Source organism: Drosophila ficusphila, unplaced genomic scaffold, assembly GCF_018152265.1.
Source record: "Drosophila ficusphila isolate 14025-0441.05 unplaced genomic scaffold, ASM1815226v1 contig_127, whole genome shotgun sequence".
NCBI classification, from domain to species: Eukaryota; Metazoa; Arthropoda; class Insecta; order Diptera; family Drosophilidae; genus Drosophila; species Drosophila ficusphila.
The window spans coordinates 2,916,591-2,943,536 of record NW_025064016.1 but is presented as its reverse complement, the minus strand read 5'-3'; the positions used below and the strand labels follow the sequence as shown (position 1 = coordinate 2,943,536).

The 26,946-nt window shown below is 38.1% G+C and overlaps 1 protein-coding gene across 14 annotated transcripts in view; it reads right to left on the bottom strand.

Moving 5' to 3' along the window:
- Positions 1-26,946, bottom strand: part of LOC108100355 (neural-cadherin) — a 131,364-nt gene that overhangs the window by 41,939 nt on the left and 62,479 nt on the right. For 6 of the 14 annotated variants that reach the window (XM_043209475.1, XM_043209476.1, XM_043209474.1 and 3 more), the window contains exons 4-12: positions 26,694-26,910; positions 25,748-26,533; positions 24,908-25,141; positions 24,650-24,841; positions 23,461-23,472; positions 22,693-22,883; positions 18,390-18,579; positions 16,435-16,617; positions 15,078-15,264 (exon numbers count right to left, since the gene is read on the bottom strand). In XM_043209475.1, the coding sequence (XP_043065410.1) occupies positions 15,078-15,264; positions 16,435-16,617; positions 18,390-18,579; positions 22,693-22,883; positions 23,461-23,472; positions 24,650-24,841; positions 24,908-25,141; positions 25,748-26,533; positions 26,694-26,910 (2,192 nt within the window). Of the gene's footprint in view, positions 1-15,077; positions 15,265-16,434; positions 16,618-18,389; positions 18,580-21,274; positions 21,466-22,692; positions 22,884-23,460; positions 23,473-24,649; positions 24,842-24,907; positions 25,142-25,747; positions 26,534-26,693; positions 26,911-26,946 lie in introns of all 14 variants that reach the window. The other 8 variants (XM_043209485.1, XM_043209481.1, XM_043209483.1 and 5 more) reach the window with 2 other exon arrangements.

The following is a 26,946-nucleotide window of genomic DNA, read 5'->3' as shown; positions in this document are numbered from 1 at the left end:
GGCTTGAAAAATGCAATTTCGTAAATATGCAACAGCTCGTGAACTGAGCAAAACAAAAAGCCAAAGTGAAGTGCTGCCGCTTTCATAGAAAAAGTAAAGCCAATAACAAATTCCTTTTTCAGCACCAAAATTGTTCGACAGGTGCAGCAGTACGGAAAAGTTTTTAACAAAAAGAGCGAAAAATAAAAGCAAAAGACGGCAACGTATGGAGCAATCATTTATGCTTCTCTTTGTGGAAAGAACTTTCCCGGCGTTTTCACAGCTCCAATACAAAAGTGGCGTGAATTTTCGATCCCCTTGTCGTGACATTTGACTGGCAAATTTTTTAAGCTTAGACAATGTGAACAATAAGTTCCAGCACTTTCCGTTTTGGCCCAAAAATGCCATCTCCTATCCGCTGACCACGCCCAAATGACTTGTGTGTGGCTGTGTGTCCATTTCCATTCTGGATTTGTCTTTGAGTGTGTTCGTGTGAATTTGTGTGTGTGAGAAAGTCCTTTGTCTGTCCCAAGCATTATAAAACAATTTGTTGTTTTGACACCAACATGCCGGGATAGCCCTTTACCCTCTGCCCCCCGATTTCTCCACGGCCATCCCATTTATTTAACCACAGCTGACCCCACCTGAACCCTTTTGGCCCCTCACACACACACACACTCGCACACTCGTCTATTGTTTGCTCATTGCGAGACAGGATTTCGCTTTGCTTCCGTTTTGTTTGCGGCTGCCATTGGTATTTGTTTATTTGCGGGCCAGTGTGTGTTTGTGAGTGTGTGTGTGTGCTGTGTTTGCCTTGGGTTTACTTTTTATACGGAGTGGAGCACTCCATTGCAGCACTTAAGTCCTGTTTATTTATTGTGTCGACGGACTTTAAAACGGCTTGAAAAAGGCTCTAACAAAATCACTAATTGATAGATCAAGTACCTAACTGAAAAGGCGGTTGAAGTTGCTATTAGGCTACCTTATGTGTATTTACCTTAAGTATTTTCTGAATTAAACTAACTTTATAAACCACAGCCCTGATTTATATCTCCTTCATTTTCTAGTATTAAAAAAAGAACTTTTTCTGTTGGTGGAAACATTTGAAATTAATAAATTCCTTGCAGCATAAAATTTCATCTGAAATTCATCCGCATTAAAACTTGACGTTATAACATGCCACACATACAGTCGAACCTTCAGCGCTCACGGAAAATTTATGTGGCATACTTTCTGGCATTGTTTCGCACTCACACAAGCACGTGAAAAACCCACGGCGACTAAGCGCGTAGGATTACACGCAAATACGATCAACAATTGAAGTTACCCTTAAGCCGCCCATTCCTAAGCTTATTACACGCCAAAAAAGGGGAAAACAAATTTTGTTGATGAACTCAATTAGAGGCGGCGACAACGCCACCCTTTATTAGCCCTTTTTTAATTAATTTCTGAACATTTCTTTCCTTTTTTTATGCTCTGGTTGGTTTTGTTTATTTGAAATTTACTCGGGCGCCAAACTGTTGTGAACGCAACTCTGGCGAAATCAAATTATGAAAATTATTCTCCTTTCTTTGCAATAACATTTTCAATTAGTCAAATTGAAAGTTTTTGCCGAAGACAAAAGTTTGGCGAAACTTGAGCGAAATTTAAGTGAAAACACTGCCAGGACACATCGGACGTGAGGGCAGACCATTTTATTGCCTTTTCAACTCACAGGAAAAAGCGTCCAAGAAATTGCAACTAAAACGCAGTCATGCTGCACAGGATAATCCAAGGGATAATCCATGCGGCACAGTAAAAGGAGCACTAAAAAATCATACAAAAGGGCTTCAACAACGCAGGAAGCCCGGCTACCTCTTTGGCCCCATCCTTTTTTTAGCCGTCCACACATGTTCAATTTTATGCTAACAAAGCTTTTTTTATTGGGACCAGCTGGAGAAGTGGGCGTGGTCCCTGGCTCGACTGCAATTTCGCGGCCTTTGTGAGGCCCGTGTGCTTTTTTTCACCAGCTTACAGCCGAAAAATTGAAATGAATTTGCAGTTTGCAGCACGAGTAAATGCATTTTTTAAACCAGGCTTTTTTATTAAGTTTTTGCTGGCCCTTAAATGTAAACATATTGATGATGATGCCGCAAAAGCCAAAGCTTATGTTTGCTTTCATGAGTTGGATCAGTATTGGCAGGCTTAGGTGGTAAAACTTTTTAAATTAATACCCAGTTGCGATATGTTTTTTTTAGTTTGGTTCGGCTTGATTTTCAATCGAAATAGTTTGGTAAAAAAGTGGCTTGTAAATAAAGTTTCAGCCAGCTTTCATTTTACATTTTAACCAAAATAAATCCATCCGATTTCAGCAGAACAGTATCCATCAGGGGAGAAATATTAAAAATTGATTACTGAATGATTTGATAAGATAAGAACCTAACCATAAGCCAGTAAAAATAAAATGTTTTTCTTTATTTTTCAAGTAAGGTAAAGAAAGCATATTAAGGCTTTTTCCGATTTTAAGGTTTGGTTTTTCCCCTTAATTTTGAACAGGAATTTGTTACCTTAATTTTTGGGAAAGAAAATAATTGAAAAACAATTAATTACCATTACAAGCTTTTCAAATTACCTACACGAAAATCGATTTCAGCCAGGACAACACTTCCGCTTGAAGCTTATAACCTGTTTACCCATTTGCCAGGATAATCTGACCTGTCACCCCACCCACTTTTCCTAACTGAGTGGCACATGATTAGGGCAACTCATATGCGCATAGAAGGCCGCGAGCCAAGTGGAGCACAATTTGCATATATATCTTTATGAGCAGGGCCAAAAGAGTAACCAAACTGGAAAAATAACAACACGACCTGACCCTCCCAAAACAGCAAAAAATAAAGTAAAAAAAAATATATATACGAACGCAACAATTTTTCGGCGTGGCTGCTGATGTTTTATTTTTTATGCAAATTTTGTTGCATATGAGAAATTGCCAGAAAATGGGCGAAGGGAACAAAATCATCATATAGTATGTGAAGAACGAAATGTGCAAAAACTTTAATAAAAGACTGTGTTGGTAAGGGGGTTTGTTGAGGGCTCCAACCATAAATTTGTAGAGCGGGTGCGACGTGCCTCTTCAAACAAAGCAACACTCAACGTCGCTGTTGCTCCAACGAAATAATTTTCAGGAGCAGCAAAAAATACGTAAGGATAAGGGGTTGAGGGCTTTCGGGCTGCTTGCATATTAAAAGTCAAAAGCGTTGAACTGTTGAAAGGGTTATTAAGGGAGGGAGTTGTATTTTTCTCTGCCTTGTTGCATGCAACACGGAAAATTTGCGTTGACAACAATGCAAAAACATTCTGTGGGCGGCCGATAATCCAAAGGTAGATGCTGCCTTTTCAGAGCAACCCAAATCAGTTTGTATTAATAATTCAAATACACTTATACTATTTTAATACCTAGCTAATTGCATCATTATTTTATTTCTGGAATTCGGAAAACCGATTTGCATAAAAGAGACCAAATCCGCACTTCTAAGTCCATAACTTTCCTAGTTTTTATTCGATTTCTATAATCTATAAATTTGTTACTTTAATATCTAAAAAAACTTTAGTTTATCGATTTTTTTCGAAAAAAATTTCTACATGAAATACAGTTGTTGCCCATTGCTGTGTTGATTTATTATGCCGTTCTTTTCAGTTGCCTATTTTTTCAGATTTTCTTGATATACTTCTTTGTCTGCAACTTCATGGAAAATAAATCAAAATTCGCAATAAAATTGTTTCCTTTTCAGATGAAAAAAAAAATAACAACGTAGACCCTGAAAACTTCTAATTGGTAATTGCAGTTGTGCACCGACACTTTCTCCGAGTTTTGTTCTACTTTTTTGCATCAAGTTGAACTTGTAAATTATGACGACAGTTTTATGCATCTTTTGACCCGCATCGAAGTACATTTTTTTTTTGAAGGGGCTTAAAACTTGAATATTTGTAAATTTAATCTGAATATAATTTTTTAAAAGTCAAAGCTTGGATGTTGTTTTGATTTACCAATCAACTCATTGTCACATTTCCCAAAACCTCAGAAACACCGGTATCAGTGTTTTTTAATTACACACCTGTATGTGAGCTTTGACGAAAACCACATGCGATGACAGCTGCTGATAAACAAACATGCTGACAGATAGCAATCAACCAAAATGTTCGCCACATTTTGCAGTTGCCTTTGATTAAATTATATTTGAATCATCGCGCGCGGTGGACCAATTAAAATTCATTAGAGTTAATTATAGCCGCAATTAAGAGGACATTTTCATAACTAATTGGGGTAATAAAGAATACAAACAACTGTTCAACAACAGCGAAGTATTTTCATAATGTACTCCCTCTGTTTTTCTTTGTATGTTGCTCTTTTTTTTACGAACAGAACAAATTTGCATGAAAGTCGGGTAAAAAACAAAAATTCCTACGAGAAGGGGAAAGATTTCCTTGCTTTTCATATGAAACCATTAATCTGAAGTGGTTATGAGCTAAGTTAAAATGTGTTTTGTTGAGTTCGTTACAGTGTATATCATAATTGAATAAGAGCTATTTATTTGTTTTTATTTCCTACTATGACATGCATTAATAAAAGCTGAGTGGATAAACTCATTTTTGTATATATTTTATGCTTTGCTTTTTTTATTTACTCTTCAGTTTGATATGTCAAAAACTGTCAGGCTTTTTTGGAAGCTAAAGCTGCGTACTTTGCACAAGTTGCTTTCCTTGAAAAAATGCCAACAGAGCCAGAAAAAAAAAGCGGAACAATTATAAAAGTGGCAAACAACAGGAACAACTATGTACAAGAAAAAAGAAAGCCGTCTAGCCTTATTGCGACTTTTGTTTTGCTTCGTTAGCCTGTTTTCCTTGGCGGTTTTCCGCGGCGCAAGTTTAAGTGGATTTTCATAATTTACGCGCTCTGCTCTCGGTGAAAATTCATAAATTATTACCCACAACCGGGAAATGACAGCCACGCCCCCTTTTTGTCCGTTGTAACAATTGGATTTAATTGTAAGTAAAATATGTGAAAACTTTCTGTTGTCTTTTTTGTGCGCAACATTATGAAGCCATATCGAGTGTTTGGGAACTTTTTCAAGTCCTGTAAGAGGATGGAATTTAACCATTCAAAAACCGCCCATCCACTTTTCCATTCCCCCCTCGAAGTCAGCGACATGTTGTTTTCATGTGATTTCCCACTGTCAGCAGCATCTGCGACTGTAGGAGTATGTGTGTCTGGGTCCTTGTTTTGCTTTCATGATGATGATTTTCCAGCTTGTGATTCCTATGTTTGCCTTTCGTCAACGTTTATGACAATATATCAAGGGAGCATCATCTCCATCTCTCCATTTCCATTCCTATTGCTCGAGAACTTGGTCTACTTTGTGCTTTTATTGGTTACATGAAAATATTTTCCAGTCTTCCTAATTTTCTTTCCGCTTCTCCTTGCCAGCCACAATTGTCAGCCACAGAAGTTATGAAGTATTTTTTCTTGTTTTTTTTTTTTTAGTGGCAGCAGGAGGAGAAGCGATGAAATCGAGCGACATGTTGCCATAAAGTTTTTAATTAAATTGTTAGATTTTACATTGACACTTTTTTCAGTTGTTGCTGGTGAAAGAAGAGCAAATTGGGTTTCTTGTGTACAAAAGCTACATGACCTGGCCGGAGGTACAAATTTGGTTCGATATTTTTACGGAATTTTCTAAGTATTTTACTGAAAGCAATCATTTTTTAGTGCATTTTTGACCCTAAATACTTTTAAGGTGTTTTATGGTCAAGAAATTGGGTTAATTTTTTGTTCTTTATTGACTGTGGCATAAGGGAAAATTTTTTAAATTTAGTTTTTATATTTCTTGACTCTTTCCATATTCTTATGGCATGCATATTGGCAGCTTTACGTCGAAAGACTTTGTTAGCAAAAGGCCAGAAACCTTCGTCCAGTCCTGACCTCTGCCGATAAATGTGCAAAATGTGCACTCTCCGGTAATATTTTCTCCACCCCACAAAAGGTGACCAAAATGGGTGGGAAAATGGGTGGAGAAAGGAGAGCAAGTTCGCTGCGGTCTCATGATAAAGTTGACACTTTATGCGTTTTGGCTCAGTGACGACAGCCTCAGGCTAGAAAATGCAAAAAGCCATGCAGGAATTTGCGGAAAAGCTTCCACTCACATGTGCGTTTTGGAAGTTTTTGATTTTGTTCAAAAAGTTAAAGCGAATCTTTAAAAAAGAGGTAATATGAACTTTTACTATTAGACAAAATATATTGTAGGTAAATTAAATGCAATCTAACCACATTTTATTTGCGTTAAATGTATTCACTCAAATCCGAACTGCATACATTGTACTTTATCTCTAATTCCATTTAAAAAAGTCCCAATTTGGCTATCACGTTTTTTGTGCCTTTACCTGTAGTTTTTTCTATGCTTTTTGGGCAGAAAATCAATTAAACGCTTTTTGGGTACAGGCGACGTACACGCAATAGCTGTTGCTGACCTAGATTTGTTTTTTTTTTTTTTTTTTTTTTTTTTTGGCTGCGTTTGATACATATGTGAAGTGCAATTTGTGGCCCAACACCAAACTAAGCAACTTAGGCAGGTTATTTAATTGACTTACATGTGTGGAGCCAACCGCTCTCCCACTTTTCAGATTTACACTTTTTCTGGCAGTATTAATTACCCTTATGTATGCGATCCACAAAAATTCGTTTGTTATTTTATAAATTTGTTTTTACAAAAATAATGAATATTTAAACGATGGTTTTAAACTTTATTGACATTTAGTATTTCACTTTGAAAGCTGCCGAGTGGAAAATGTAATACGGCAACTGATTTTAATTGGTGGCAATTTATTTCCAAATTGTTTATACAAATAAAACTGATGAATTTCCGTATGCTGCATTTGCTCTACACTTTTTAAATGCTCTGTTGAAATTTTCAACGTTCACCCAAAAAAATACTAGCCAAAAAAATAGATCCATTGCTTTTTCCCTCCGTTGTGTACTTTTTAAATTTTGAACTACTCATCAGGCTGTTTCAACAAAACCCGCTTGTGCAATAATTTCGAGTGCACGCGTGTTCAAATGAATTGAATTGGATAATTGAATGCATGAGTGACTGACTGGCTGATTGACTGGCTGAGTTGATTGAGAGCCGCTGTGTGCAGAATGCCACGAATTTTTCCCCTCCACACATATCGTATATATAGATTTACCATGCTTTTTTGGGGTTAGGCAGTGCAACGTGGTGGAGCGACAATCGCAACGCCTTTCAATCAAACGCTGCACACAAATTCCCAAACAAACCGACAACCGACCACTCCCACATCCGCCGCCCACCCCACGAACTGTCACTGCACGTGACAAATGCCGACAAACGACATTCGTCCTCCTTCTTCCCCTTGGCCAATATGTGTATCTCTTTCGGAGCATTCAATATTGCAGCCGGAAGGGCTAAAAGCCAGCTACCTGGAGTTGTTTGGGCCTTCGCTTTGTGCGCCACTAATTTGCCAGATATTCACTTGCATTTGACATTTTTCAAACAGCTTTTGCCTACAGAAAGGCATTCCTTTCAAGTCAGAGTAAGACTACCTTTTTTTATTTGGAAGTTTTTCCTTTTAAGCTCACCGAGCTCAGCATTCGATATGATTAATTTGCAGCAAAAGTTCGGTTATCATCGAAAGCTAGGTTATCGTAAGCGCTCAAAAATGAGCAAATAAATCAGTGGACCATGCTTCTACTCTCGACAAATTTGATTGGCTGAAAAACTGGCGCCAACAAGTAGATTTCCATCGAAAGGAGAGCCGCCCACGACTGGACAGGAATAGGAAAAATGCTTTTCCCCACCCGAAATTTCACCCCCGAAATGGCTGTCATTAATCATTTGGCTTGAAAAAGGTGCCAAGCTGCTCGGCTGACGTTAATCTTCGACGGAAATATTGGTCAAACCGGATGCGTAACACTCCCCCGAACATTCTACCGGTATTAACCTAATTTTCTGCTTCCAACTTGGAGCTAAAAGGTCTTGGACTTTCGCAAACAATTAAAGTTGTCTGCGTGGGTGTGGCCCTTGTGGCACTTTTTGTTGTATGGTTGCTGCTTCTGACTTTTGACACGTGTCATTTACGTTTGAGAGCGTCGACATAAAACGACAACACTGATGTCAAAGTGAATGAAAGTGAACGACAAGGCCAGTTAATGGCCATTTGGCCACAACAAATACCGAGCATAGTTTCTGGTCTAGAAGTCAGTCACAAAATACCTGAATTTTCACAAAATTCAAATAATTCTCCACCTAAAGAATGTTAATTAAATGTTTCATTAATAAGTAGTAGAGAAAGGTTATTGGTTTCTAAGCAATAAAGCGTAATAATTGCAGAATTAGCATTGCTTTAATGAATAATAGTAAAGTAGCTTAAGTCAATTATTTCTGATTCTAAGCAAGTGACATTTAGTTGTCAAGAGCCAGAATTCAAATTCTATTAGCAACTTTGTTAGCCTTCATTTTAGAACGAAAACCACTCCATTGACCTTACATTTTTATAGATTTTCCTTTAGTGCACAGGTGAGCCGTCTCATCAGAAAACGCTTAGGCAGTCGACTGAATCCTTCCCTTTATCCTTTGCCGCTGGCTAGCATTATGCCAAATGGGCAGTTCTTCTTGCACTGCCGGTAATTTATTTGCACTTTGATAGCAACAAGATGCATGCAGTGGCGGTGGCAAAAGGGGGCGGGGTGGAGTCTTTGGGGTTGGGGGTGTGAAACCCCACACTTATAAATCACTGAATGAGGGAGCAGATTCTGCGATGCTTTCGCTGCTGTTGTGGCCTGCGAATGCGACTAAGCAGTTTATTGAAACGTGGACCCAAAGTGCAGCGCCATAAATATCAGCTCAAGTGGGCGCAGACACGCCCACAATTGAAACGCTTAAAGCGGTTTTAAACTTTTATTTGGAGGTCTTTCCTGAGGTTCTTTTCACTTAACTCATGGGCATCCCCATAAGTTGATAAAGCGAAATCATCAAAAAGGAACGCAACTCTTTTATGGGTGTCAAGGTCACGGCGAATTGCATTAAAAATTGCTCATCAAATAGCACTCGGCACTCCCATTCAACAGATTCGCATTTTTGATGGCAGAATCCTTACTCTATGTATGAGAAGCATTTCATTGCATTCGCATCGATGGCTGCTCAACATGCTCAGAAGCGTCCTCGAAAAACGCCATGAACAGCAGTGGCAGGATGTTAAGAGTCCTTCCCCATTCACACAGACACGACAACGCACACAGACTTGAGACTGTGTTGAACAGGTTCAAAGACCTGCCAAAAAGCCGGCTCTGTTAAAAGGACTTCGAGAGCTGCTCACGAACTTGGCTAACATGAGTTCCACAATGAGAGCGCGAGAGAAAGCCTTTCACTTCGAAAAATGTATTCTATGAAGTGTTTACAGCTGAAAGAGGAATTTAACAGCAATCTAGAAATTCTACAAAAATGGTTGAAGCCTGTTAAAGCACTTTACAATTTTGGAAATTTAAAATTTCTTGTCAAATAAATATTTTTGCGATATATAAATTATATTTTATATATTTTTCTTTTTGATTAATTTTTTTCTTCTCCTCCCAAAATGTTTTTACTTCTCTTCGAATTTTATTCTACTTTTAACAGAACTATGTTAGGAATCAGAAAATCGACTTATTATTAACATTTTTCAGGGGAATGTGGAGCTTATTTTAAAGCTGCAAATATTTATTTTAGCAGATATGTTTGCTAACATGCTTTTCATCAAAGACTCAAAAAAATTGCTGCTGTTACCTATTTCCCCTTCATTTTCGAATTTCGTCCTTTTCCTGTCTAGAAACATTTTCGCGAGCTCTGTAAATCTTATTTTCCGAATTTTTAGGTTCCACCAAATGCCATTGCCCCCTGAAACCCGAGGAGGAGCTTTAGTTCCCCGAAATTAAAATGTTATTTTCGCATCTCTGGGTGTGGATTTTAACCTCGTTTTTCCATCAGCGAGAGTTTGCTGATTTTAACTGCGTAACCCTCTCTAATTTTTTTTTGCGTGAGTTCGGTAACTTTTTGTTATCTTTTGTTGCTGCTGCTGCTCTCGAGTCGCAAAAGTTGTTGACAGGCATCTCGACGCAGCTCAGCTTGAAATAGTTTGCATGAAATTAAAATAATCTCTAAGATTTATTGCTCTAGAAAGCGCAATTGACTCGACTCGACTGGGTGTCTATTTTTGGGCCATTGTCAGCAAGCCTTTAAATATGCTAGACTGAATTTAAGGCGACTTATGCAAATTAAAGGATAAGAGAAAGAGGAACATTCAAGTAGTTGCCCTTGTTTATCGGCGGCTAGCCAGAGAACGTAGCAAATTGGCTCAAGTGCCGGTAGCTTTGTTTAATGGTCGAAAGGTACATATTTGCGTTTACTTTGGACGGGAGAGAAGGAGTCCCTTTTCGTTTCTCTCCTTTATTTTATAGCTTCGCTCGGGGCATTTCTCAAGACGCTGTCAGCTCTTCAATGGTAAATGCAGCTGCCACTTTGGCCAACTTGTTGTTGACTTGTTGCCACTCTGACCGTTCGGAAAGAAAAGCGGAAATGAAGTTGGCAATGCGGAAATGCCATTTTTCATGATTTTTTCCATGCACACACACTCCCACCCCGAGATATATGTATATTTGGGATGTCTTTTTTCCACTCCGTTTCTTGTTTCTTTTGGTTTGCTTCTGACAAATTGTTTGGCGTTCTCTAGCTAATATTAACAGTGCAAATGTTTCTACGGAGACCGGCTGCAACTGGGGATAAAACGAGAGAACTAAATCATCTGGATATTCTCCTGGCCTTTTATCTAATTGGAAGGAGTCTGTATTTATGGGCTTAGATACTAACACAATTAAATTGGAGCGGTCTCCGGCTAGGCAGTGAATAATTAAAGCATAACCTCTACATACCAAAAATCTGATAATATCAGTCATGTTTACTAACGAGTTAACAAACTTCTTTTCACGTACCTGCAACGAAAAAAAAAAATGAAAACCCATTATTAACAAACAGATTCAATTTACAGCAAATATTGATGGTCATCGCAGACTATTTTTAATGCCTTTAACCGAGGGTTCGATGTCTGGCGGAGGGACGCAGTTCAAGCATCGATCATAAATGATGGAGTGCGGCAATCAAGATAAATGGTTCCGTCGAGTGCCGTAGGAGCCATGGGCAAAAGAAATTCACGACTCGGTGGCCATTTATTGTTGAGCTCTCGATGACATCACTGCGTATGCGCAATGTGCGACGGGAACACTTTTAAAGTGGCGAAAAACAAAAAATCAAACAAACTATTTACAAATTGTTGGACCCTTCGCAGAAAGTCATAAATTGAATGCGTGGCATAAAAGCATTTATCGAATATTTAGAGCAAAGTTCAGGCCGCTTTCTTTGCTAAAAACGGTTGGGCCGGGAAAAAGGGGCTGTAATATTCGGTGGGAGTGGCCCAATTTTATGGGCTCGAACATTTTTTACGAGCACTTATTTCCGCCCCAGAAATTAGACAACTGCTTGGGAAGCGTTTATGCCCGAAAGGGTGTTGTTTCCCAGTAAGTTGAGTCTTTATTTCGCTCTCGCCTCTCCGATATCTCTGTGAATTTATGATGTGTGTAACAATCGGGCCATTGTTAAGGTTGCCCTTGGCCATTCACTCGAGTATGTCATGCAAATTCTGCTTATTTTACTTAATGCGATTTTTACGAGAGCTTGTCAAAAGGAAGGGATTAATTTGCTCCCGGCAGTGGCTCAATTTTCGGCCCATGGATAAATAATAATTTCCATTGGGGTTTATTTTCCCTGAATTACTCTTTTATACTGCCCAGTGATGCTTAAAATTTAACTTTCCGACATTTGTCATGTTTTGTTTGTCTTGTGTTTTGCTTTCCCCGCCGGCGCAATTTATGCCCGAAGAAGCCAAAGGATGTGGTACGTGCAGAAAGGCTCTGCTAAGCCTAAAAGTATGCATAACTAAAAAGAGCACGTTTCGCAGATAACCAAACAGCAAGCGGAAAAGAAAGCAACCAAAGCAGCACGAAAATCAGGCAGGAAAAACAAGACATCGATAACTGTGTACAGAGAAAAAAATGGGTCTTATTAAAAACCAACAATGTTGTAAACCTACTTGCCATTTCCTATTGTATTGGTGTTATTTTTAAAAACTCATAATTCGATTAAACAGGCCGGTAAAAATCTTTACCAATAGTCTGCCTTTTAATAACGATTTTGTGCCTTAAAAAATATTAATATAAACAATATGATTTGTCCACTTTAAAATTAATTTAAAAATTTCCCAATTTCTTTCAGTGCCCCAGTTTGTGTGTGATTTTTGGGTCTGTCCTATTGTGTGCGTGTGGGATAACAGATATGTTTGTTATTTAGGCAAATGATTTTTCGCTCCGGGTCTGTTTGCCAATGAAGCGGAAAATGCAAGCCGAAACGCAGCTGTGCAAAATTGTTGGCATTTAAATGGGTCACAAGGTCGCAGCGGAAAGGAGAAATGCTCAAAGCCAAACAATAACAAAGGCCAAATAAAATGAGTTGCCCGGCACTAATGCAAAACGGAATCGAGGGAAACCGCACAATGGCCGAATGGAAAACTCCGCCATCGAGAGAAGCGAAATTGCACACAAATGCAGTCAAAGCATCGCACAAACATCAAGCCACAATAAATGCAAAAAAAAAATCAAATGTAAATATCAACAAGCAATGCCACAAGGAAAAAAAGCAGAGCCATGCCAATGCGAAGCGGCAAAAGTGACAGACAAATATTGGAAAAATGTAACAAAGGTAGGAACCACGGCAAAGGGAATTCCAAGCAGCGAGCAAAGGAAAAAAAATTAAATAAAATTACACAAGCTTGGATGGCTTAAAAAATAAATACTCTCAAATAAATCTCAATTCTAGAGTTTACAGTTTTTTGTTTCAATTAAATTACTTCCAAACATAATTGGTCAAATAAGAATTTGATTTCGCAATTTGCCTTTCACGCAACTTGGTAAATAGGTCAAATTCTTTAGATTTTTTTATTGAGCTACGAATTCGGCAAGTAAAAATTGAAATTTTGTAAGGCGATAAGACAGGGAAATATTATTTCATTTCACTCACTAGCATTTTAGCTTGCCAAACCAATTTTTCTAGCCGCCCGCAAAAAGCAATATATATTTTCCGTTGGCGTTGCCGTGTAAAAACAAATAAGAAAACATCAATTAAAAACAATAAATAAAAGCCGGAAAACTTTTGCATTGCATCAGCAGAAAATGAAAACGAAAACGAAGCTGAAACGAAATAGAAGCGGGAAAAAAATCATCGCAGGGCTTGGGTTTTTAACAATAGTTTATTGCCTTTTCTCTAAACAAAATCCCAAGCAGTCAGGCCTGTTTGTTTTGGCCGAGTTAATTGCAAAACCACAAGCTGTTGCCAGAACCTGGACCTAAAAATGTGCCACCGAAAAGCGTCCAGCCTCCTGGAAAATTCGAAAGCCTTTCCACAACTTTTTCGCTCAACATGAATATCAATATTTGAGAGCAACTGTTGTAATTTACACACATCTCTGCCTCCTTTCCGCTCGCAAACAAACATGGAAACTTTTTAATTTTCGTTTTCATGGCCAAAAGCCCCCTTGTCTTCGTTTGCGCTCATGTTGATTGCACATCATTTTCAATGTGGCCCGCAACTGAGTCTATTTTTTCGCCGTTTCCATTTACCACGAGCTTATGAACGGCTTAGTGACGTATTAAACAATTGAAAAGCATTTCCACAGACTGCCGCAGTACAACGAAAAATATATAAAAAGCCACGATGTGGTAGAAGAGGGGGTTGGGCGGGGAAAATTGATTGCCAGTTCAGGGGCAATTTTTAATGAACAGCAAATAACAATGACGCCGGGGCTTACCCATAGAAATGTGTAACAAATGAAAAAACCGAGCAACATGCTACATGCCACAAGTTACAAATCAAATTTGGGAAATGGCATTTGTGACATGCGCTTAATTGCTCATTTTGATTCAGCGTAATATTTTTTTTTTTTTTTTTGTTGAGAAACGTGTTGAAAATATATGAAACCTATTTATTAAAATCGTTTTTTCTTGAACATAAATTATTTTCCTTTTATATAAGCAGTTTATAACACCACTTAACTCATTGTCATTCGAGCAATTCTTTTTGGTCTCATCAGATAAAATGCTTTTAGTTTCGGCATCCTACTGACATCCTGGCAATCTGTTTTAACCCCGTCAACAATCCGCACCTATGTCAAATATTTTTCCAACCAGCTTAACCATTCAAACTCAGCAGACCTGGATGACGTAAAATGTTTTTGATGTCCGCCACGCCAAATGTGGCAAATTCCTGGCCAACATGCCGCATAAATAAAATGCCCCAAATGCACTCGACTAAACACACTTGTCCGCACACACACACACACAGACTCACAGATAGGGCCACCTACACAACTACCAGAAAATACTCACACAGATAAGCTAGTCAATATTTGGAGAGCGAATTCGTTTCTGGTTTTCGGGGAATTTCGAGGCAACTTTATTTGCTGTCATTTGTAGCGAATTTCGTTGGCACTCAAGAACTCAGCAATTTGTTTTTAAGCGATTTTATGCATTTGGCAATCTTTTGGCGATAAAAGTTTGCCACTTTACATAGCCTGGAGTTTAAAAAAGATACATAATTTTATTCCGCTCTAAGCCATTTGGCTTTTGCGCATACATAACGAAACTGGGATAGCTTTAAAGATTTTTATTTGAAAATAATTAAGCTGAAACCAATACCAAATAAAACCAGAATGTCATTCTTCAAAACGAAGATACAAATTATTTGAAACTGTTTTTTTTTTTATAGAAAATAGTATTTACTGACACACCCTGATGACAGTTTAGAATTGAAATAAAGTGCCAGCAAATCGAATTTATCTGCCTTTGTGACAGGTAAACACATAAACACAGAAACCTATTTTCGGCGGCCAGAGTATTTATCTTGATTTTTCTCGGTCTAGGCTAATAAAAATGGGCGAGGCAGAGTTCAATATTTATCACTCACCTGAATTGGGTCCATTGCTGTTGGGTCGCGCCGAAGGAGCTCCATCCCGAGCCTCCACTTCGAGGGCATAGGCGCCCTTTTTCTCCCTGTCGAATACGGTTTTCGTGAAAATCTCTCCGCTCTGCAGGTTGATTTCGAAGAATTCTTTGCCCTCGTTTCGCGGTGAATCGACGATGTAGTAGTAGACCTGAAAATGAATATAATACACTGGTTTACATCTGCCTGATTTTCTGCTTAATTAAAACACGGCACATATAACATCAAAAGGAGACAAATTAAAAATTAAACTCGAGTCCCGAGAGTGTGGAACTGAAATTTAATTACTGCTTCGGACATTAAAGGGGAACGATAATGATAATCAAATCCGGAGACTGTTTGAGGGAAAATGCGGGACTATAAATGAGAACGCTAATTAGTGCGGACATTTCGCGCGTACATGCAAATTACTTGGCTTGAGGACACAAATTGTGGCTGGCTGAAGACTGGAAAAAATGCGAGGAATGGCCAACGCCAAAGTGCCATATTATTATAATCGCGAGAGCGGCTTGAGGGGACTGTCTGAAAGAGCCGACCCATCTCCGCCCTTTCATCACAAAAGCCATCGCCCGCGGTTGTTCGCGCTCTGCATTTTGCATTAGTTTTCCTCAACGCCTGGACTTTCCCCATTTCACCAAGGGCTTAGCACACACTTGGAAGGCGTGCAAAAATGTTAGCTCTTTGACATTTATTAGCCAGCTGCCAGCTGATGGCCAAATGGGCGAAGGACGTGGTCAGCGAAGGAGCAAAAAACAATTACAAAGGCGTGAAAGGGTCGGTAACCGTGGGATGGGATAAATTTAGGTGGGTCAAAAACTGAGTAAAACATAAAGATGGCGATGATAATGGTAATTTAAAGGGACTTAAGCAGGCTTCTTTGAGCGAATCGCAAGATGAAGGCGCTTAACAAATTTCTAATTTTCTGGATACATAGAAAGGTGGCGTTGCCTTGGAAATTAAATTAACATTGATTTGAAGGGCTGTTTGAAGGACAATTTACAGATTATTTAAAATAGTTTGATTAAATAAAAGGGATTTGGGAATAGCTTTCTTGCTGAGTTAATTATTTCTTAAATTTAAATTGGAATAATACTTGCTACAAATTTGAACTAAACTTTAGTATTCTCGAATTTCCCTTTACAAATTTTTAAAGAGACCTGTTAATCGTCCCATTTTCTTTTTGCCTTTCAGCCGTGTCAACCAACCATTCGCTGTTCTTTTATTTCTGTTCGGTGCCATTAATTTGCTAGCAATCGTCTGGCATTTCCGCCGAGTTCCCCCGATTTCACTCCATTTCGCGTTGGGCGGTCCTCGTACTCACCTGATTATTTGGGAATGTGCCATCCTTGTCGATGGCGTTCACTTGTGTCACTTTGGTGCCAATCGGTTCGCCCTCGAGCACCGTTTCCTGTTCGCGTTCGGTGAATAAAGGTATTTCATCATTAACATCCTCGAGCATTATGTAAACGGTCGCTTCCGACGCCAATTGTTGGGCCCCGTTGTTCTGCAAAGAGAGGCGCAAAGAATGGGCAAAAACCAATTTAAAAAGGGTGTATATTTGATTTTTCATAACTTTTTTTTTTCAGTCCGGTGGGTGTTTTTTTTTTTAATTAAGCCGTAAAGAGTGTTTAATGAGTTCCGCTGGCCGCATTTTGCGTCTGATAAAATATTTGTAAATAACTTTGTAATAAAAGTCGACTGATTAAACAAGAATCGAGAGATTCGACTAACTTTTACCTGTTACATAATTTTTTTACAAAAATCAGTACCCTCTTAAAAAATGTTTGCTTCTGGGAACAATTTGCACGTATATTTTATTCAAACTAAACTGATTCATATCCCTTAGTTGTGCTAATGGGTAATTTAACTGAATATTGATTTCACCCTTTGTCTTATGATTGATTAACAGTTGCCATCAATCAATAGCACAAATCTCATTGCCAACTTGTCATTTATTAGTTGGTTTTATGGCCAGATTGAAGCTTGTCCCTGTTGATATTCCTGCCAATAGCTTCATTTGCACAATATTTCGCATTCACATTTCAGCATTACGTTATTAATCAATGCATATGAAATCTATATATGTATATACATATAAACACATGTTTACACTACTGTTGACAGCAGCAAGGACTCTGATGGAGGGCAATGCCGAATTGAATTATTTATTTTGTGTTCATTTCATTTTCCTGGGTAAACACATGTGATTTGCCAGGCCCTTAATTAGACTTGTTATTTACCATGATGGGATGATGGTCCTGTGCTTGATTAGTTGTCAGCAAGAGTACAAATCGAGCTGAGAAAATATTTAGCCTTATTATTGATTTTTACCATTATCAGATTATATAAATCAGTTAAATCCCTTTTCAAATGAAGTCTTATTTTTACTCTATTCCAAAAAAAAAATTCAAAGGTCATCTCGCAAATTAGCGAAAATTATAAACATCGTTAAATTTAATCACCAACCGCAGTTCAAACAAAAAATATATTTGGCGTGTTTCCAAACCACAACACACTAAACAAGAATTAAAAATTAATACGAATATACTGTCAAACTAATATGCGGAAATAAAAACTTTCCGGGCTTCCCTAAACCGCAAACAATTTTCAAAATTAATTTGGAATTCGTTACCCCGACCGTCAAACGAATTTGGCCCACTGGGGACCAGTAGCTTTTAGTGTGTCATTTGCAGTCAGCGAAACTGAAGCCTTCTGATATTTAATTACCTGCACATCGCGTGCAAAATAGTGAAAATCCTTTTGCGCAATTGCATTTTTATAACATTTCATTAGGCAAGTTTGTCGCGATGCATTGCGGTTTGAATCGAAATTCCCATTAATATTTTAACAGCCGGTTTTTTTAGTCTGGTATATTCGATTCGCTGAATGGCCAAACTAATGAGGAAATGGCGAAACTTGACATTGATTGCGAATGCAATTGATTACCGTTCAGCCGCGGGCTGCCATTCAGTCAGTCCGTCATTCAGTCACTCACTCAATCAGTTAGTTTTCTAATGAATTCGAAACGAACCGGAGCACGCATTTGCATTTTCCGACGAGGAAACTCGCGCAAGTAATTAAAACTTTTCAAATCAAATAATTACAAACGTATTTGGCAGTCATTCTCAAATACAAAAGTCAAATACATGTCTAATTGGGCCTAAGACCGACTTGAAAACTTTCGGCTGCCGTCTGCGAATTGTGCAAACATTTTGCAACTTTAAATTGAATTCGCTTGGGGTTTTCTTCAATTTTATTTCTTGTGCCCCAACTTACCTCAACACGTATGGTAAGATTGTATTCCTTGATGCTCTCGTAGTCCAGCGGATGATTCACTTTTATATCGGCCCAAGTGTCTCCATTGTCCGGTCTTTGTTGCAAGTAGAACGTGTGAAATTTATTCGTTTGAGCCGTCGACCCGGGCATCAGACGGTAGAAAACTGTCGGATTGCCCTCGATGCCCGAACTGCAGACGTGGAGGCCAAAGGTCAAGTGTAAAAAATAGATAACATTAGCAAATGTGTATGAATTTTGTTTTAAGTACGTTGTTAAATACTTGCTACATGAAATTATGTTTCTACTACAAATTAAATGTTAATTATATATTAAGTTTATCAAAAATCAATTGTTTAATTATGAAAAGAGCAAAAGGAAGGTATATAATTTTTCCCATCCTTTGCTGCTCCAAAAAACATTCATACATTCACACTCACAAAAATATGTCTTTGGTTAAACACATGCGACATAACAAAATACAAAATGACGACGCATGAATGGAATTTTTGCTCCTAAATTATGTGCAGTCAAAAATTTGCAAGTGGGCTTTAAAAATTCGTTCACATAAAATTCCTTAAAGCGTCTTTTGTGCAATTAAAGAACCAAAAGCAAACCAACCGAATATTAACCAAATGGCTTCAAAAATTCTAATTGCCATTTGACTGTTTCGGGAATGGGTTCGGTACATGATAATGAAAAACAAATTAGGCGCAAAAAGATCGAAATATATATACGCACAGTATATATAAAATATACATTAGTTGAGCCTGTACAACATTTGCAGCTGACAGAACAGGGCGGCGAAAAAAAAGCTTTAAGAACGGGTCTTAAGAATAAATGAAAACTGTCAGGACTGCGCCAAAATGTTTCCAAGGACAAAAACGGCACAAAAAAATCATTGTTGCGAACAAAAAATTTCATCGCGGAATGGGTGGTTGGGAAAATGGATGGGAAATTTGTGGATGGCATGAAATTTTCTTGGAGGTTTCGTTTCGTAGTGTTTGTGTGATTGGATGATGTGAGTAGATTTTAATTTCATTGATTGTGTGTAAAACCTAAAAAATTGTGTTCGAAAATGATGTACTTATTTGCTTCTGTACACTGAGCAGATTTAGAATGCGTTGTAGGTTGTTTGCAGTTTGCTTAATGCCTAAACTAATTGCTATTGTCAGAGAAGAAGTATAAGAAATCATAGAATTGAAATCAACACTTCTGGCTAAGAGATCTATATATATATATATATTTTGTCCTCGACCTTGTCGCCTTTGTTGTTTTGGGCCCTTAAGGACTCCCGGCGCCTCAAAAGCTAACACAATTATTATGATATGCGCGCACAGCAGGGAGTCCTTCAACCCTCTCCTCCCCCAAACACTCTGGGCCTCTCCTAATGGCGTCTAATGTATATATACATATTGTTAACAAATTTCTGTGCTGGGACATGACCAGATAATTGCGAAGAAGAAAACTCAGGGAGAAAACGCTTTTCATTCGAAATAATTTAAACACATAAAAAACAGAGGCGAGAAAAGAAAACAGAAAGCAGAACCCAGGCACGTTTAATAGATTGTAATTTCCTTAATATTGCGCTGGGGAACAGAAAGGAAGTGTACTTAAGGGCACTAAACTAGCGCTAAACAGCAGATCCAGATTCAGAATCAGGCTCAGGTGTGTGCAGGTGCGTATGTGCAGTAACCTCGCATTTTTTTTGTACTCTTATACTCTATTTACGTTTGTTTTTATTTTGTACTTTCTACGTGGCCTTTTGGCTTAAGTGCATTTGCTTTTAGTGCGGCTAAACAGAGAGCGAGAGAGAGGAAAGTGCATGGTTAAAAAACAGGATTGGATAATATAAAAACTGACTTGGACTGACGCATAATTAAAATGCCAGTGCCATGTGGCTGGCTTGCCACGAAGATAAAACGCAGCCCGGGGAGATCCAGAGCAGAATAGTGTCACGGGGGGTCAAAAGTCATTAAAGTCCGCTGCTTCAAGTTTTTTAATTGCAATTATAAAAAACAAAACTTTGTTTAAAATAAACTTTCCATTTTTTTCGCCATCTCTCTTTCCTGCAGAAGCGGCGACTTGTGTACTTTATTTTGTTGCCCCTGGCTGTCACTAAGTGGCAGGTAATTGAAACTGACCGAGCTCATCATGCGGCAAAGGTTGCCAACAAAGCCAACTGGTATGCCATTTCAAGTTTATGCAGCGCTTGCATGTGACCAAAAGGAGAAATGGAAAGACTTTTTACCATAGCTGCGATTACCCTTGGCAAAATATTATCTGCGATTTTGCGGTGGCTTTATGACGGAAAAGTATTTTTGTGGCAAAAATAAAATAAAATATCTGCAGAGATTTTTTAATAGAACAAGAAGTATAAAAGTAGTCAGTTTTTCATTTCTTTATAACAAATCTCTAGCGTTGGCGTAAAAACTAAACTGAAATATATAACAAGTGCTTTTAATATACATATGTGACTTGTGCGGTATAAGGATATAATATGTGTATATTTCACTGGTGCAGTTTAGAGTGCGTTTATAAATGAGGAGGATTATATGGGAAATAATGAAATGGGAAAAGTTTTAACTAGTTGGGTATTCACATTAAATAACTAAATGTTTGTAGAGAGCGTTAAAGAGCACTAAGCAATTAATCCGAAACACTCTCTTCAACATCTATGGAACATCTAGAGCAAACATTCAGAACACACAGAAATGAACGGCAAGACATGACACCAATAACTGATAAAATATGGGAAAAAAACGTCTAGAATTTTATAAAAAAAATATTTAAATCTTAAAAATAAACTAATCAAAATGGAATGAAATTTATTTCATGTTTTTTTTTTTTTTTTGTAATAAACTCTTTTGCACGAAAAATGAACAGACCTGGCTTTGATCGAGACGACTTTGCCGCCAACGGGCATGTTTTCCTTGACATAAATGGGCCCATAGACAGTATGATCCCAGACGGGCGGATTATTTGCACGATCGACCACATCGATCTGTACTTCGACAGTACGCGATAATGGCGGATAGCCCTTGTCTTGGGCCATGGCCTCTAACTTGTATGTCTCGCGCTGTATTTTATATACATTTCACGATCAATATTTTCAAAAATCGTTTTGTTTTTTTATTTTCAAAATCAAGCAAGGCGTTGCAAAAATGACAGACGCGTCGATATTGGTTGGTAAATACGATATTCGTTCAGGAAAAAGGCAAAAAACAAAATTATATAATATAGTTGGAACCTTTTATATAAAGAAGTTCTAAAAAAGGTTTAATAATATTGTAGTTTGTTTTTTGGTTAAAAATCAAAAATGATAATTGTAATCCAACACCTCTTGTTAAAGAAGTTAGAACATAATGGAAAAAATGGAAAAAGAAACTATTAAAAGTTTAAGGCCTTTGCTATAAAGTATTTTTAAATGCAGTGCAATATATAGTATATAGTCTCGACCCTAGCCTTCAAAAAGTAATACATTATTCTTTGGATATTTGTAGCATTTAAATGAAAATTACAACAAAATATGTAATTTAATGAACTAATATAGGGCTTTGTGCATTTTATAAGTACAATTTTCATAGCATACTTAACACAGTTTGCTGCGGTTATAATGTTTCCGATTTGGACTATTGCTTTTTAACATTTTTGAACACTTTGTGTAGTTACTTTTATTCCTCTAGCTTACAGCTAAACTGCAACCTTGCTTATAAAATAGGTCGACTTTGTTGTAGTAGCGTATTTTATAATTGAAATCCAACACCAGAAATTTCACTACGATTCTCACAATATTCCAGTTATTAATTCATGTAGGGAATCTGAGTCGTTGAAGGGGTAAAGATCAAAGATCAGATAGGGAAGAGCCATTCCAATGGGTAATGTGTGTCTTTTGTGGAGAAAAGGGAAAAAAGTCGGCAAAATCCAAAAAGATCTTGGGGGCAACCATTCGAAAAATCAGATTGCTCGCATCAAAACACCAGCGATTAAAGTATTCCAAATGTTCAATTTTTTCATATTTGTTTTTGATTTATTACAGAATTTTTCAGGACTTTTGGTTGCCGTATTCGCTGAGAGCTTTTACGATATCCCACCAAAAAATAAGTTTCCGCATCGCAAAGCTCCGGTAACAGTAAAAAGACCGTATGTTAAAAATACACGAAAGCTTAATGTTATGTTAGCCAAACGTTAAATGCTGTTATTTTTTCAAAAAAATTGTTCTAATCTAGGTTACCGACAGCTGTTAGACTCTCAAGATAGGTTTAGTTTTAGTGTTAGGTGTTGAGTTCTGATTGGCTATACAAACCTTGCCTTAACCGATGTTACAACCGTACCCACAGTGACATTCTCGCGTATGTGAATCGGGCCGTAAATGCTCTTATCCCAAATGGGTGGCTTATTATTCCGATCGACGACATCTAATTCAACGTCGACATCGGCGGCCGAGGCGGGAGTGCCCTTATCGGAGGCGCTAACCCTCAAGCGATATCGATCACGCTGTTGATTTGATTGATTGATTGAATGGGTGAATTTCGATTGAAGCAGTAGTACAGTTTAGGGCCAAAATGTTAGCGTCACAGCGAACAGGGTTAACATTGCAAGGAGTAGTCGAGAACCGAACCCAAAGTGTTAGCGTTGGTTACGTTTTGGTTTGGTTTTTGTATTGGGTTCACGTTACGATTACGTATTTGATGGCATCGTTGTTTAAATGTTTTATTCAATCAAATGTGGTTATAAGTATATGAAACATAAAACAAATGAAATATATAACATAATAATTGGTAAGAAGGGATATATTTTCAAACTTTTGGGATAGGGGCAGGATTAGTTTGGGTGATAGCATTGTTACAGGGAGCTTGGTGGGTCGGTTCACATAAATGGATTGTTTCTTTTGACGAGACTATTTCTTTATCTGTTTTCAGTTGCCCTAAGATGAAGTGAATCTTAGATTTCACAACTATTTACATTTAATGAAGTTTAGCCTGATCCTTGAGTTAGTTTTTTCAGGTTAGCTTACATTTTTGGCTTATGACACATTTAGGGGTTAGCACAGTAACAGTAATCGTTTACTTACTGGATAACAACCCTAAATTGTTGATTTAACATTCGAGTACCATAATTTTGGATATGTAAAGATAAACGGTAAATTAAAATTGAAACAATTAAAACGCCTCAATCACCTTCCATTGTCAATTGACAGAAAAGAAGAAAATAATAATGTAAAGGTGCAGTTAAAACAAGAAGATTTTAATATATCCTATTAATATCCATAACAGCCGCATTTTATATGGGCATGCAAAAACAAATGTTTTTCAAAAATCTTTATTAAACATTGGTTTGAAAAAAAATAATTTTGAACTACGGCAAAAATAGGTAAAGCTTACAGCAGGAGACATTCAAAAATTGTATAGTCTCGACAAAAAGGTTTTGTTTTGATTTTGTTTTGGGATTTCATGGGAACTTTTTTGGGAAAAAAATAAAAAGGCAATACAAAATTAGAGTATTGTAATCGTTAATCTATACCTTAAAATTTATTGGTTTGGACCTTCAAAAATAGGTACAACGATGCTCAAAAATATTCGTGATCGTTTTGGGGTATTCGTTTCGAAATATCCATTATATACACTTTTCTTAAGCCTATTAACCTGGCACCAAAAAAAACAAGCAGCTGAACTGTTATAAGCATTTTTCCCAACTTCTGATACTTCGGGTTTTTGTTTCGTATTTTGTGTTAGTTTGATTTGTTTCAAAAAATGTTAAAAATCAATTTTCTTTCTTGGCATTTTTTTGCAAGTGGTTAGGTTTCTTTCTTTGGCCAATTTTTTCGCACTATAAACTAAACAAAACAGTTGAACTGAACTAAAATATATTTTTTAAGCTAGACTTAAACGCAGGTTTCGATGGATGTGGCAAAAAAATTGCACTGATGGCACATCAAACTCTATTTCACCTACAACTGTTTTGCGGACTTGTAAAATATTGAAATACAAATAAACGAAAGGTGCAGTTTGAAAGAAAACCGAATAACGCAATGATAAGATAGATAGTTACAGATACAAGCCGCTGAAAGTCACTAATACTTGGTTGACGCTAAGCATCCGTCATTGATTTAGTTAGTAAAAAACATAAAGAGTTTTCCATTTTGGTAAATCAAACTCGAAATAGAAATTATAAGACTTGGTTAGTTGGGATTTGGGTAAATCATAATTGGGGTAATATATGTTTTTAATCTTAGCAAGACCAAATGAAAAGCAAACACTTACGTCAAGCGGTTTCTTCAGCACAATCCAACCGGATTCGGCCTGAATTTCGAAGTATTCCAGATCGTTGGGATTGAAGGGGGCAGTCAGGCTGTAAACTATAGCTCCATTGTTGTCAGCATCTTCATCGGAGGCGGAGACACGGAGGATATTCGTGCCAATGCTGGCATCCTGCTTAACATTTTCCACGTATTTCTATAAATGATTTGATAATAAGTAGTGGTTCTTTTTCGGAAAGTATTAAATATTTGTATCACTCACCTGACGATCGAACAAAGGAGGATTATCGTTGACATCTGTGATCTCCACGGTGAAGGAGCAGACACCCTCCAGACTTGGATCTCCCTGATCGGTGGCCTTCACTGTGACCGAGACAAACTTGCCATCATCTCCCTCTCGATCGAAGACCTTGTTGGTGGACACCTCGCCGGTTTCCTCGTCCACGGTGAACTTTGTACCCTTCTGATTGGGCTGCTGAACAATCGAGTATTTCACCTGTCGCGAGAACATGCAAAATGGTTTAATGATTGACACAAATTGCGATTAGAGCTGTTGAGGCGTTCGACCTCCACACACGACATGCACTGCAAGGTGCATTGAACTTGGCGGGCACGAAAAGAAAATTATGGCCAAATCTCGTCATGAAATCAACCTATCGCTTCTACACACATGCAGGTAATTCAATTAGGTGTGGGTAATCATGTTTGCGTTGGCCTCAAAACACAAATAACGTATAATTAATCAGGTTGGCCGACCGAAAGGGGGAAAGTAATTAGGGAAAGGATAACCCAAAAGGGGCTTCGAGAGCGCTTTGCTATTGGAAGTACTTGGTATACACATCTAAACTAGTTAATGCACGAGCTTATCAAAGTTTATTAGTGTTCAATAGAGATTAAATCAGATGGATACTAGGCAGAGTATTTTATTTTAGGGATACTTTTCTAATTATTAATTTATTGATTGTTTCGTTCTTTTGTTTTTTGGTAGTCCCTACTTTATACGGCCTCAGGAAATCTAACAAAATACAATTAAATTTGACGCATTTGACCACAATTTCATCATTAAAAAATTTTTGTTTTAAAATTAATTTAAACTTCTTACCTGTCCATTCACACCCTTGTCCTCATCAGTGGCCACAACTTTGATGACAGGACTTCCGTTGGGAGCTCCTTCCTCCACTTTCGGATAGTAAGTGCTGCAGTCCTTAAACACCGGCTTATTATCGTTGACATCGGTGATGAAGACCACCACCACGGCGGTTGAGGTGTGGATGGTTTGATCGCCGTTCACGCAACAGGATCCATCGTCCATGGCCGTCACATTCAGTTCGTACTTGTCCCTGTCCAAGGATATGGCCTTATTGTGCAGTCGGATCACACCGGTTATGTCCTCGATGACGAACTGACCCGACGAAGTGCCGCCGCCCACGAATCCAAACCTGACATTATCTCCATCCTTATCGGAGGCCACCACAGTGGTAACCAAAGTATTCGGACCGGCATTCTCATCCACATTCGGTGTGTACACTTGCTGCGAGAACTTGGGCTCCTCGTCGTTCTTGTTTTTGGTGTAAACACGAACGGTCGCCACTCCCGATTTTGGCGGTTCTCCTTTGTCCTTGGCAGTGACTATGAACTCGTAGTACGCATTATTGTTATCCGCATCCAGTTGTTTGTTGTTTACGATGATTCCATTTGAATCCACGGCGAAGTGGTCGTCGGATACAAGGTATTCGATTTCGGCGTTCGATCCGGAATCTGAATCCATTGCTTTTACACGGAGTATGCTTGTGCCAAGAGGAATATCTTCATCCACATTATGAGCTTGGTAATCGGGCAGCTCGAATTTCGGTGCATTGTCATTCACATCAGTAACGCGAATGGTGAGCTGAAATAAAAAATTAGAAGTTAGTCTAAACAACTCTTTACTACTTTAAAGAATGGAAATTAATTCATATGTAAATATGCTTAAGGCTTTAAAAACCCAAACAGGAAGAATACATTGCTTTTTGCTATCATCTCCTGGCAAGGATTTCCAATCTACTCACATCGACGGAGGTGGAAAATCCTCCTGAGTCCTCGGTGGCTGTCACAATCAGCGAGTACACGTGCGGCTGTCGCAGATCCTCAAAGTCCAACTCCTTGGCCAACTTGACAATGCCCGACGTGGGTCCGATGTTAAAGGTGCCGGCTCCTTGGCCCTGGGCCTTCAAAGTGTAGCGGATTTCGCGGTCTGCGAAGGACTTGGCCTTAATCGAAATGATGCTGAAAGGATACGGAAAAGTTAGCAGAGGGAAATGT